The sequence below is a fragment of the Pseudophryne corroboree genome, chromosome 1 (assembly GCF_028390025.1).
Source record: "Pseudophryne corroboree isolate aPseCor3 chromosome 1, aPseCor3.hap2, whole genome shotgun sequence".
Lineage (NCBI taxonomy): Eukaryota > Metazoa > Chordata > Amphibia > Anura > Myobatrachidae > Pseudophryne > Pseudophryne corroboree.
Window position 1 is genome coordinate 617,058,458 of NC_086444.1, and position 13,201 is coordinate 617,071,658.

At 45.4% G+C, this 13,201-nt stretch overlaps 1 protein-coding gene across 4 annotated transcripts in view; it reads right to left on the bottom strand.

Moving 5' to 3' along the window:
- LOC134902970 (survival motor neuron protein-like) overlaps positions 1-13,201 on the bottom strand; it is a 74,905-nt gene that overhangs the window by 33,736 nt on the left and 27,968 nt on the right. For all 4 annotated transcript variants that reach the window (XM_063914433.1, XM_063914430.1, XM_063914432.1 and 1 more), the window contains 2 exons: positions 10,320-10,388; positions 10,084-10,233 (listed from right to left, as the gene is read on the bottom strand). In XM_063914433.1, coding sequence (XP_063770503.1) covers positions 10,084-10,233; positions 10,320-10,388 — 219 coding nt within the window. The remainder of the gene's footprint in view (positions 1-10,083; positions 10,234-10,319; positions 10,389-13,201) is intronic.

Sequence of the window (13,201 nt, forward strand, 5' to 3'; positions counted from 1 at the left end):
GCTCAGTGTCCTGTCAGCAGAGACAGTGGCTCAGTCCCAGCAGGGCGGACACTACTCCCCCCCCTTTGTCCCACGAAGCAGTCAGGCTGTTGCCAGCAGCCTCCCTGTAAAATAATAAACTCTAAGATAAACTTAACTAGAGAAACTCTGTAGAGCTCCCCTAGCTGTGACCGGCTCCTCCGGGCACATTTTTTAAACTGAGTCTGGTAGGAGGGGCATAGAGGGAGGAGCCAGTCTACACTCTCAAACTCTTAAAGTGCCAATGGCTCCTGGTGGACCCGTCTAAACTCCATGGTACTAATGTGGACCCCAGCATCCTTTAGGACGTAAGAGAAAAAAGGGCTAATTTCGCGACTTTAGCCTGATGGTGTCAGGCTATCCTATTCTAGCCCGTTATTTGCAGATGAAAAATTCCCGGTTTTGGGCGATAACACATGGGATCTAGGATAAATACCCAAACCCATGTGTTATTGCAGCTCTGAAGGGAGGCTTATCGCGGACTTTGCTTTTAGTGCCTGAGGAATCCGAAGCATAATTCCCAATAAGTGTCGGCATCGTAGGATAACAGCACCAGCATTGGGGCTAATAAGATAGCTGCGGGGGGAATCCATTAGCAGCGGTAAATTACTGCTGCTAATTGGATATCCCCAATAGTCATGATCATGCAGAATAAGCTTGTTTTAGAATTTTTATCTGAAAGCAAAGATAAGATCACAGAAAAAAAATAAACATTTAGCATAACATATGTTTAGCTCAAATTCCCTTAAAAACAGCAAAGCAGACTGTATGTAAACTCAACTAGATATAGCAAGCCCCAATAACAAAGTCCTGGTTATTTGAAAAATATCTACCTCCTTACGCACACAACTGGGTAAATCCAATTAGCGGTGAACAGCTCCCGGCATGAGTAATGCTGGCCATACACTTGTGCGATGCCCCGCGACGCGACATCGCGGGATATCGCACCGGCAGTTCAGGTGCGATCAAATCGCACCTGAACTGCCAAAGTGGTTACCATGCGATCATGCGATAGATCGTATGGTAATCACGTGATGGGCACGTGACCACTGTCTGGCCGCTCCCGGCGGGTGCCCATCGCAGTGCGATATATCTCATGTGGGTCTAAAACCACATGCGATCGCACTGCGATGCGAGAAATATTATGTGCAGCACATAATATCTTGAGATGCGATATTCTACCGGCGTGCCCGCGCATCGCGTCTCAAGGTACCTAAAAGTGTATGGGCACTATAAGTGCGGTTGTATGACAGAACCGTCGAACTCCCAGATTTTTGTTCCCAGACCCATAGGGCTATGTGCTACAATGTGCAAGTCTGGCACTAGAAGGAACAGCAAGGGGCTTACACGCTTGGGTATACTTCAAGATCAAGAAAAGTGGGATTAATGTATTTAAATCATGAGACATTGGGGGTCATTCCGAGTTGATCGCACGTAGCAACTTTTTGCTGCTCGTGCGATCAACCTGACGGCGTCTATGGGGGAGTGTATTTTAGCATAGCAGGGCTGCGATCGCTTGTGCAGCCCTGCTATGCTAAATTTTTTTCCTGCAAAACAAGACCAGGGCTGCAGTTACTCACCCAGTGCGACAGATCCAGCGATGAAGGTCCCGGTCCTGACATCAGACATCCGCCCTCCAAACGCCTGGATCTGCCTGCGTTGGACTCACCATGCCTGGAAAACGCTGAGTATCCGCCCCGGAATGCCTCCCACCTGTCCGTCTTCTTGCGATCGCCGCTGCGATCACATTTCTCGTTGGCGGGATCGTCGCCAGGCAACGACGTGCGTGCGCAATGCGGCCGCCACGCATGCGCATTTCCGACCCGATGGCACCGCTGCGTAAAACCGCTGCGTGCGAACGGGTCGGAATGACCCCCATTGATACAGTGCCCACAGCAAACTTACCAAAGCAGATGATTGGAAATAACCTATATCTCCATGTACCTGTCATGCTTTGTTAAAACATTCCTGAATAATATAACTCTTTATACAGATCACTGATCTATAAGCGAGCATCTGTATCCCCTCACTCCAGACAAGGTGGAGAGCATGGAACGTGTACATGTACACTTACATTTCATTAACTAGCCATTGAAATTTGTATTTAACTTGCTTATAAAAATGCCCCTAAATTCTATGTGTAACGTAACACATAAGCTTTTACATCCAGGCAATTACAACTTGCCTAGCAAACCCGGTTCCTTATGCATACCAGCATTATGATCTACAACATTCCCAACCTCGGTGCTCAAGGTACACTAATACTCTTTTCAGACAGAAATGTCTGAAAATCACAACTTTTACCCGCCATTTGAGTGCCGGGTCATTTTGCCGGTCCCTGCCTGACCCTCCTTTCACACAGGCAAGTACATAACCGGCTCAAGAATTTCTACCCAGTAATTTACCGATCAACACGGGCATTTCATCTGTGTGAAAGGGTCAACCCGGGTCGAAATTCCCAGGTCTCCGATCCTGGTAAATTACTGGGTCAAAGTCCTGGGAATTTCAAACCAGGCTGACCCTTTCACACAGACGAAATACCCGGTAATTTTACTTTCTGTGTGAAAGGGGTATAACAGTGCAGGTTTTAGTGATGTCCAGGCTTCAGCACAGATGGTTAAATCAAAATAACTGAGGTAATAATTAAATCACCTGTGCTCAAGCATGGATATTATTATTATTATTATTATTATTATTATTATCCTTTACTTATATAGCCCCACAAGAGATCTGGAGCGACCATTACACAGTACATAAACAATTGAGCAAAACAGCACTTACAGTTCAAGACAATGAGGGTCATTCCAATCTGATCGCAGCGTGCTTTCGCTCGCACAGCTGCGACCGGGTCACTACTGCGCATGCGCGGGGGCCGTAACGCGCACATGCGTCGTTGCCCGGCGACAGCAATGATGAAGGGAACGAAGAAAGCAATCGCTTGAAGATTGACAGGCGGTGGGCGTTCATGGGTGGCAACACAGCGTTCGGACCCGTTTTCTGGGAGTAGTAAGAAAAACACAGGCGTGTTTGAAGAAACGCAGGCGTGTCCAGGGTGGGTGTTTGACGTCAGAGCCAGGACCGAACAGGCTGAAAACGTTGCAGCTGGTAAGTATGACTAGACCTACTTAGAAACTGCACACATTTTTTCCCCATAGCAGGGCTGCACAAGCGAACGCAGCCTTGCTATAGGAAAAAACCCACCCCCACAGGCGGAGTATAGTTGATCGCACGGGCTGCAGAAAGCAGCTACGTGCAATCAACTCGGAACGACCCACCATATTGGACAAGTACGGAAAAACCAGGGGTTAGGTGCCATCAAAGGGAGTATGGAGTATAAGATTCGTAAGAAAAGTAAAGGCTTATGATGGGCCCTGCTCTTGTGAGCTTACAATGTAAACGGTGAAGGGCTGACAAACCGAGGTGACACAGAAAAATTAGAGAGTGAGCGTAGACAAGAGGGTTAGGAGGAGAGCTGGCTGGGTTTGGTGAAGAAGTGGGTCTTAAGAGCACATTTGAAGTTTTGTAGAGAGGTGGAGAGTCGGATGGGGAGAGGTAGAGAATTCCAGAGATTGGGAGCAAAATCTTGTAGGTAGGAGTGGGAGGCAGGAGGCAGGAGAGTCGGCGTGCATTAGCAGAGCGAAGAGGACGAGTGGGAATGTAAAGAGAGATAAGGTCAGAGATGTAAGAGGGAGACGAGTAGGTGAGGGCTTTGTAGGTGAGTGTGAGAAGCTTGAATTGGATTCTGAATAGGAAGGATAGCTAGTGAAGGGCTTGTAAGAGAGGGGAGATGAATTTAGTGCGTTTGGTGAGGAAGTTGAGATGGGCAGCAGCATTGAGGATAGATTGGAGTGGAGAGAGGTATTTGCCAGTGAGGCCAGATAGGAGATTACAGTAGTCCAATCTGGAGATGCCCAGTGAGTGGATCCTGTCTTAATAGCATTATGGGTGAGAAAGGGTCTGATCCAGGAGATGTTTTTGAAATGGAAATGGCAGGTTTGTGAGAGGTACTGAATTTGTGATTTTATGGAGAGGGAGGAGTCAAGGATTACTCCAAGATAGTGCACTTGGGGGCTGGAGGAGATAGTAGTGCCATCAATGGATAATGCAATTGTGGGTTGTAAGGTTATGCAGGAGGGAGGGAAGATGATCAGCTCAGTCTTAGACATGTTAAGTTTAAGAAAGCACTGGGACATCCAGGAAGAGATAGCAGAGAGACAGTTGGAGATACGAGTGAGGAGAGTGGGGGAGAGGTCAGAAAGGTAGATTTGAGTATCATCAGCATATAAAATGATATTGAAAGTCGAAAGAGCTAATAAGCTCACCTAATGAGGATGTGTAGAGAAAAGTAGAGGCCCAAGAACAGAACCTTGAGGGACACCTACTGGTAGAGGAAGTAAGGGAGAGGTGGAGTCATGAGAGGAGACAGAGAAGGAACGGTCAGAAAGGTAGTTGGACAGCCAGGAGAGGGCAGTATCACACAGATCAAGGGAGTAAAGGATATGAAGGAGGAGAGTGTCAAATGCAGCAGAGAGGTCAAGGAGACTAAGCAGATAGTAGTGGCCCTTGGATTTAGCAGCAAGAAGATCATTGCAGACTTCCGTGAGGGCAGGAAAGGGTCATGCAGTATGTCAGAGGAAAGAAAGACAGTAAGGAGGTTGTAGACAATACACTCAAAAAGGTTGTAGGCAAAAGGGAGGACTGAGATGGGTCGGTAGTTGGAGGGAGTGGTTGGATCAAGGGTAGGTTTTTTAAGAATAGGGGAGACAATTGCATGCTTGAAGGCAGAGGGCACAATACCTGATAAGAGTGAGAGATTGAGTAGAAGAATTGGTAGGAGGAAAGTAGAGGGAGGCCAGCAAATGGAGGGGTTGCTCAGGTTCTGTGGAATGTTATGTCCTGACGTATGGAGTCAATTTTGTATGTGAAGTAGGTGGCAATGTCAAAAGTAGAGAGTGAAGAGGGGAGTTGAGGAGGGGGTGGGCAGAGGAGCGAGTTGATAGTGGCAAAGAATCACCGGGTTTGAGGACTGGGAGGAGATGAGGTCCTTGAAGTAAAATTGTTTAGAAAGGGAAAGGGTAGCACTGTAGGATAAGCGAGCATAAATTTGCAATAGAGGAAGTCTACCATAGAGCGTGATGAGCATTATTGCAGATATCTGGTGCATTTGGAGTGCCAGGGTGGAGGTATCGTCTTGCGAGAATGAATAGTGGTCGATGGGGCGACAGAGTCAAGAGCAAAGGTAAGGGATGCATTGTATAGGGAAGTAGCTTGTTTAGGGTAGGAGAGACAGAGAATAAAAAAGAGGAGAGAGTCAAACAGGGAGGATAGAGAAGTGGTGTTAATAGCCTCAATGTTATGCTTAGTGATGGTAGCCTTAGGAGGTAGAGATGGAGAAGCAGAGAGAAATTAGTTAAAAGAGAGCAGGTGATGGTCAGAGAGGGGGAACAGGGAGATAAAGAAATCAGAAATATCACAGCAGTGAGTAAAGACCAGATCCAGTGAGCTCCCATTCACATGGGAGTGAGAGGAGGTCCAATGATAGAGACCAAGCAAAGGTGTGAGGTTTAGGAATTTCAAGGTGGGGGATGTTGTGAGGATATCGATTCGGATATTGAAATCGCGTAAGATAATGTAGGGAATGTCAGCAGGAAGGAACTGAGGAGGCCAGGAAGCAAAGTTGTCAAGGAATTTGGAGAGAAGGCAGGGGAATTTAGAGGTAAATGGCAGCTACTCAAAATGTAGCTAGAGGGTTGCCGAGTCGGGGGTTGTGCGGGAATGCGAGTTCCCTAGCAGAGAGAATAGCAGGAGAAACTGTGTCAGAAGAGGTAATCCAGGTTTCAGTGATGGCTAGGAGATGCGATATCACTAAAACCTGGATTGTTGGTGTGCCTTTTGGACCAAGGTTGGGAATGCCTGGTCTACAAATCCACTATTGTAGGAGAAAGAGCCCAATATAAAAGTATTATGCCAGTTACATTTTCAATAACATAAATAAAACATCATGACATAAATATAAATAGAAGAAACAACAGAAGCAACGGCACTGTGAGTAAATAACCTGCAGCACCGAGAGGGGGGAAAGTAGGTACTAATTACCTGAGCCCTGGCTGCTGGAAGGACACAGGTCTGCAGTCCCCACCCCGTCCCCCTGAGTATACCTATACTTAAGGCCAGCACCATCTTCCCAGTGATATCTTCAAGAAAATAGCGCTGACAAATTGAAAGCAAAGACTTTGGTACCGTGCCAGAGTCTTTGCTTTATAGTGCACATGTGCCATCTTCCCAAATATCACTGTGAAGATGGCGCCGGCTAAAGAGGAGGGACACGCCACCTTCAAGCAAGATAGGAAGCGGGTGCCCTCCCCTGTGCCCCCTCCATGCCCCCCATGGTAGACTGGAGCCTCCTGTAGTGGTCCCGCAATTACGACTTTTTTACAATTTTGTAGGATTTTAAAACGATATTTTATGGTAAGAACTCACCGTTGTTAAATCTCTTTCTGCGAGGTACACTGGGCTCCACAGGCAATGACATTGGGGTGTAGAGTAGGATCTTGATCCGAATCACCAACAGGCTCAAAGCTTTGACTGTTCCCAGAATGCATAGCACCGCCTCCGTGCACAGGAGCTCAGTTTTTGTTAACCAATCCAATGCAGTAGCAGGCAAAAGAGACGACAACTGTTAGTAGCCACATACACCACATTCTCACGACAGGAGAAAGTGTCAGCGGCTAATGCCATACCAACCCAAAGAAGCTAAGTGCGTCAGGGTGGGAGCCCTGTGGAGCCCAGTGTACCTCGCAGAAAGAGATACCATAAATCTTGTTTTCTGCAGCGGGGTACACTGGGCTCCACAGGGACTGACATTGGCGATGTCCTAAAGCAGTTCCTTATGGGAGGGGACACACTATAGCGGGCACAAGAAGCCGGCGTCCAAAGGAAGCATCCTGGGAGGCAGAAGTATCGAAGGCATAGAACCTTCTGAACGTGTTCACTGAGGACCACGTAGCCGCCTTGCACAATTGTTCAAGGGTCGCACCACGGCGAGCCGCCCAAGAAGGTCCAACCGACCGAGTAAAATGGGCCTTTATGGTAGCAGGAGCTGGAAGGCCAGCCTGTACATAAGCATGTGCAATCACCATTCTAATCCATCTGGCCAGGTTCTGCTTGTGAGCCACGTTTGTGAAAACCAAACAGAACAAAGAGAGAATCCGACTTCCTGATGGAGGCAGTTCTCTTCACGTAGATACGGAGAGCCCGTACCACATCCAAAGACCGCTCTTTGGAAGACAATTCAGGAGATGCAAAGGGCCGAACCACAATCTCCTGATTAAGGTGGAAAGAAGACATCACCTTAGGTAAATACCCGGGACGTGTTCTAAGAACCGCCCGATCACAGTGAAAAATCAGATATGGTGACCTACAAACAAGGCACCCAAATCCGACACCCTTCTAGCAGAGGCAATAGCCAGCAGAAACAATACCTTAAGAGAAAGCCACTTAAGGTCTGCAGATTCAAGAGGCTCAAACGGAGACCCTTGCAACGCCTCCAAAACCACCGACAAGTCCCAAGGGGCCACAGGCGGGATATAGGGAGGTTGAATCCGCAACACACCCTGATACGGCAGCAAAAATGGCACAATTGTTGACCCAAGTAGCCTCCTCCTGACGCGTTTCGCTGATAAAACGGGACAAACATCCAACAACTTGGAACACCATCTACCCCATCTCTATAAAGAGGACACCGTACTAAATGAGGATCCCAAACCTGGCTGGTTTTGAGTAAAAACATCAGAGACACTCTTAAGGGACTACACCTCTAGCGGTCTTCGGGTAAAGTGCATTGGTGTGACTGCGCTGTCAGTCTGTCTTCATCTGCTATATGTTCCAGGTTCAACAATAGGAACGGATACTAATGTGATAGGCAGCTATGAATAATTGACCCATAATTGTTGTTTTTATTGTCCTAAATTGCTTTTGTGGATTTTGTATCCAATTTTTATTGAGGCCTAAATTGATGTTTTATTAAATTTAAGATTTTTTTCACTCAATCCTTCATATTAGATTTGTTTTACAACACTCCATTAGCGCTGCTATCTTTTCTTTTTGTTCAATTTGAAGAATGAACCTGATAGCCTCCAACAAGTCAGGGACATCCACCTGTGAAACAGCTTCCCCATCAGAAGCGTCGGTATCAGAATCTGTGGGGTCAGTATAAATGCCATCCTCATCAGACGAGGTGTCTGGGACGTTGGTGGATTGTGAGGAAGCAATGGCCCGCTTAGAGGACCCCTTGGTCTTAGGCGGGCGAGGGTTAGACTTCTGAGTAGTCAGTGATTGGTTCAATTGCTGTAACTGAGCGGACAGTTGATCGCCCATGGCGGGTTAACCGCGGGGACCATAAGCGGTTGTACAGGTACAGGAGGTCCCATAGGGGGCGTTAGTCTAGTTACCAGCGTATTCAATAGCGTGGATAAGGTAGCCCAAGGTGGGTCATTTTAAAACCCCCATTGCTACAGTCCCACTTGGGGTTAAGGATCCCCCAGAATCTGAACCCTAAGCTGCTATGTTTTCCTCAAATGTGTCTGCAGCGTCACCACCACGCAATGTGGGATCAGCCCCAGCACCATTACCCTTTGTAGCTGACATATCCGAAAGCTCAATGCAAGGCAACACAGTACAATATCAGCAGCACAATACCTGACAAGAACCCCCTGTGCAGTGTATCAGCACAAACAGGGAATTCAAGAGGTATATGGTGACTAAAAATCACAGAGAAAAATACACACTGAGTATATCCTGTGAACTACCTATATTAAATGATAAACCTGACGCACTTAGCCCCTCAAGTTATAGAATATAGGGATAGCAATCTAAATGAGATACACGATATGGAGGTCACACAGCAGCTATATGCACACACACATAGTCACAATGTACAATGCAGAAATTATGACATGCAATAAAACTGCACTGGACTGGCAATACAGAGTAGTACTATGTATACTGTAGCTATACACTCAATAGATATAACAATGCACAGTAAAGACTGGATGTATATCACAGGGTACTTGTACTATATAACCCTGACTAAATGCACTCTTTCTTAACTAACACTGTCAGCAGACATGTAGATTACTTAAGTGTCCTGTAAAATGCACAGCGCTGACATGCAGGCAGATTTACAGAGGAGGATTTGCCCAAACAGTCCCAGGTTCAGCTCAGCTTGTCCTAATGGCACCCAAACGCTGACAGGGAGTGAGGGAGAGAGATGCAGCTTCAGGGCGGGAACATTTACTCTAAATGGCGCCCTGGGGCTGGGGGAGGGGCTAGAGGTCAAAGCCTTATCACCCTGCTGGACTTCACCACCGGGTACTGTGGGCTTATATAAACGGTTTATGAGAGAAAACCGACCTGTGCCCTTGCCCTGGTGGTCTAGTGAGGTCCCTGTACTACCACAGTGTCCACGCCAGCGCGCGCGGCCCGCGATTTACAGCGGGTCCCGACGGGGGGACCCACTTACCTCCTCTCTAAGTTTTGGCCACGCGATCCAGGAGAACAGCGGTCGTGTGTGTGACTAATTGGAAGCAAACTGGAGCCTCCGCTGTAGGTACCCGGCAACCAGGGCGCGGGAGTGTACAGCGCCGCTGGGGGACGTGATGGAGCTGCAGCAGGAGATGTCTGACTGACATCTAACACAGTCAGTGTCTCTGCTGCAGCCTTTTTCTTTAAAAGCTTCTTCTCAGGGCTGCAGGAGCAGCCCCACTGTTGTATGCCTGCTTACTGCATGGCACCAACTACAAAACTGAGCTCCTGTGCACAGAGGCGGGGTTACAGAGGAGGCGGCGCTATGCATTTTGGGAACAGTCAAAGCTTTGAGCCTGTTGGTGCCTCGGCTCAAGATCCTACTCTACACCCCAATGTCATTCCCTGTGGAGCCCAGTGTACCCCGCAGCAGAAAATAAGATGAAGTTCAGTACTACAATTTTGGTTGTTCCAGTGCTTGTTAATCATCTCACTTTTTTGTACAAAAGGCCTACCATGCTAACAGAAGGAAAGTATGGTTACCTTGTAAAATCCAGTGTGATATCCAGTCATGTACCAAGCCATCAGCATACAAGCTAATACATCTTCATCTTCCTGTTCCTCTTCATCATAATCCTCCCACTCTGTGCTGAAGAAAGGTGGTGGTGGTGGAGGAGGAGGAAGGGGAGCTGACTAGTAGAAGAAAAGCAAACCTTTTTACAAGTGGATCAAAAAGAGCAAAGGGCAAGTTCTGAGTTTATAAAGTGAAACACACATACCGGAGGCCAGTTGTGCCAGGCAGGAAGATGAGCCCTCACTGGTGGTGGTGGCGGCGGCCAAAAGCAGCCCTACAATAAAAAAATAAAATTATAAGTTAGTCTCATCACTAACTCTTTTTCAAGGAATCCTCCAGGGCAGCACCACATGATTGGGGAAGATTAACTACAGGGTGTACAATACATATTATGCACCCCCACTGTATTTAATCTTTAACAGCTTTTGTTATAATTGAAGCATGACAAACAGAAGATGGTTAGATTGCCTATTATCTGCTCTGTTTATACTGGAAGCATTCAGAGGACGGTGGTGCTGGGGACAAGTGCACAATTTAAGGGGAGTCACTTCCTCACACAGACTGCTTGCTGGTGGCCAATTCCTATAAAGTCTGTGACTGCATATGTGTGCTTCTGATTAGGTGCCCATACATTTGCACTGAAATAGCCTTGTTAAATTAGCCACTGTTTGCAGGTCAAAGGATATGTTGTAGTAACTATCTTTTATTGCTATATAATATTACGTATAACACTAAGAACAACAAGATTACAACTCCTAGTGTAGGACATTAGCTGTTTTTACATTACAAAGACTATTTACTGAGAGGACTGTGTTTCCAAAGTGACTGTACATATGTAAATTTGTGGTATGATTACTGAAAATAACCCCTTTGCAAGGTGGTAGGTTCATAAATCAGGATCTTAATTAAATACAACGGGAATAAAGCGACTACTGGGGATGGTTAATATGTTAATGTACTGTATATATCCCTATCGGAGGACGTTAAATATTTCGTTTTTGCATTATTCCACATGGCATGTTAATGGATGTCTGTTCCATATTTTGCTTAGATGGGAAAATCTTTGTTGATTCAAATACCATTCATCTTGGTGCAGCTCATGAATGTACTACCTAAATGATTAGCACATTCACTCCTGTTCACAGCAAAGAATACTTGCTGCTGTTATATTGGGTGAAGGTTACCTTTGTGATTTTATATCTACCTACTATATATATATACACATATATATATATAATATGTGGAGTAATTCAGGCGGCACTCAACAGTCTGATATCCGTAAGTGATTTATTAGCAAAAAGCCAACATGTTTCGGAGCATCCTCCGTCCTCAGGGCCAATTTTGGCCCTGAGGACGGAGGATGCTCCGAAACATGTCGGCTTTTTGCTAATAAATCACTAACGGATATCAGACTGTTGAGTGCCGCCTGAATTACTCCACATATTGCATATTGGGCTTTATCTCCCACGTGGAGGGCACCGCAGCACTACAAATCTATTGGCTTTGAGTGCCGGACACCATATGGACAAGTACATTATATATATATATTCCAAAAAAGGTGAAAGCACTCACAAAGTCCATAATGCATCTTGCTGGGGTGCAGTAAATCTCAGACAATTCCATGAAATAATCCACAGTTTGCCACATATATCCAGTGATAAAGAGAGCACTCACCAGTCTTCTTTGAAGTTAAAATCAGAAATGACTTTATTTACTCACAACATAACGATAGGCACACATGTCAACGTTTTGGGCCCAACTTGGCCCTTTTTCAAGACCCAGATGCCCAGGAGAGACAGCATGCTATTAGATCTGCTACCCCTATTCCCCCCACCCATCTCTTCTTCTAAATAGCATCTTACCGATGCTAAATATTTAGGGGTTAGTTGACACCCTATATTGTTAAGGGAGTGTTTTTATTAGTCAATAGGGACAATTTATATTGTATTTTAACATACACATGTGGCGCCATACTTCTACTCTGCATATAGATAGATAGATAGATAGATAGATAGATAGATAGATAGATAGAACAGTATCCTTATCTTGTGCACAGACAGAAACAGCACTAAAGGAGAGATCTCTGTTGTAAGACCTCAAATACACATAATGAAACAGAAGTTCCCAAGTGTGCTGAATTCAATGGATATTAAATCTTTAAATCTTCAATAAAATGGACCCAATTGGTGCAGACTGTCGATTGAAGGGTTCTTTAACAAAATTATTCGCACAGGATCCTAAAACAGATACCCCTCACCAGAAAATCACCCAGACAAAAGGCAACACACACACACACACACATATACACACATCTGAGGGATATTCAGACAGCAAAATAATTTGCATGTCTAATCCTTTTATCACATCCTGACTGTTCTTCCTTCATTCTAAACCATTTCCATGTAAAAGCGAAGGCCATAATTGCCATTTTGCAGGATGTGGTTTCTCATTCTGGTCGTTATGCTGCAGTGTACTGGAAATACATTTATACATTCCTTTTTTCTCCTGTAAACTACTAAACCACCAGTCTTACACTAACCAATGGTTCTTCTTAACTCCTTATGGTCCCATCAATGGTCTTTCATAAATCTTCTTTACCTTCTGTCTTAAAAAAAAATATATATATATATCCTCTTTTATCCCTCATGGATGAATCTTCTCTATCCCTCAAGATTCTTCTTCTGAGACTTACTTCCCTCCCTTGTGGGTTCAGATTCTTATAGCTACTTAGCTAGCCTATGAAGTGGAATTTCTGATGGTTTGAAAAATACTCCTCATGTCTGCTTTCAGCCAACTCAGATTTGCACAGTCTGTTTGTGGAAGTGTGCAAGGCATTCTGCTGCTTTCTCAATTTAGGGGAATATTTGTTAGCTCTCAGGGGTTCCTTATGAAAAATTATATATATCATATTAGATATGTGTGTATTTGCCTATATACAGTACACATACATATGTGACATCAATATATGTAAAAATATATTAGTGAATAAAGTGCTGTTATAGAATGCAGGACAGTGAAAGGCAAACACATCTGGATAGGAGGATATTCATACAAGTATTTTGCTTTTGAGGGTTATGAAAAATAATT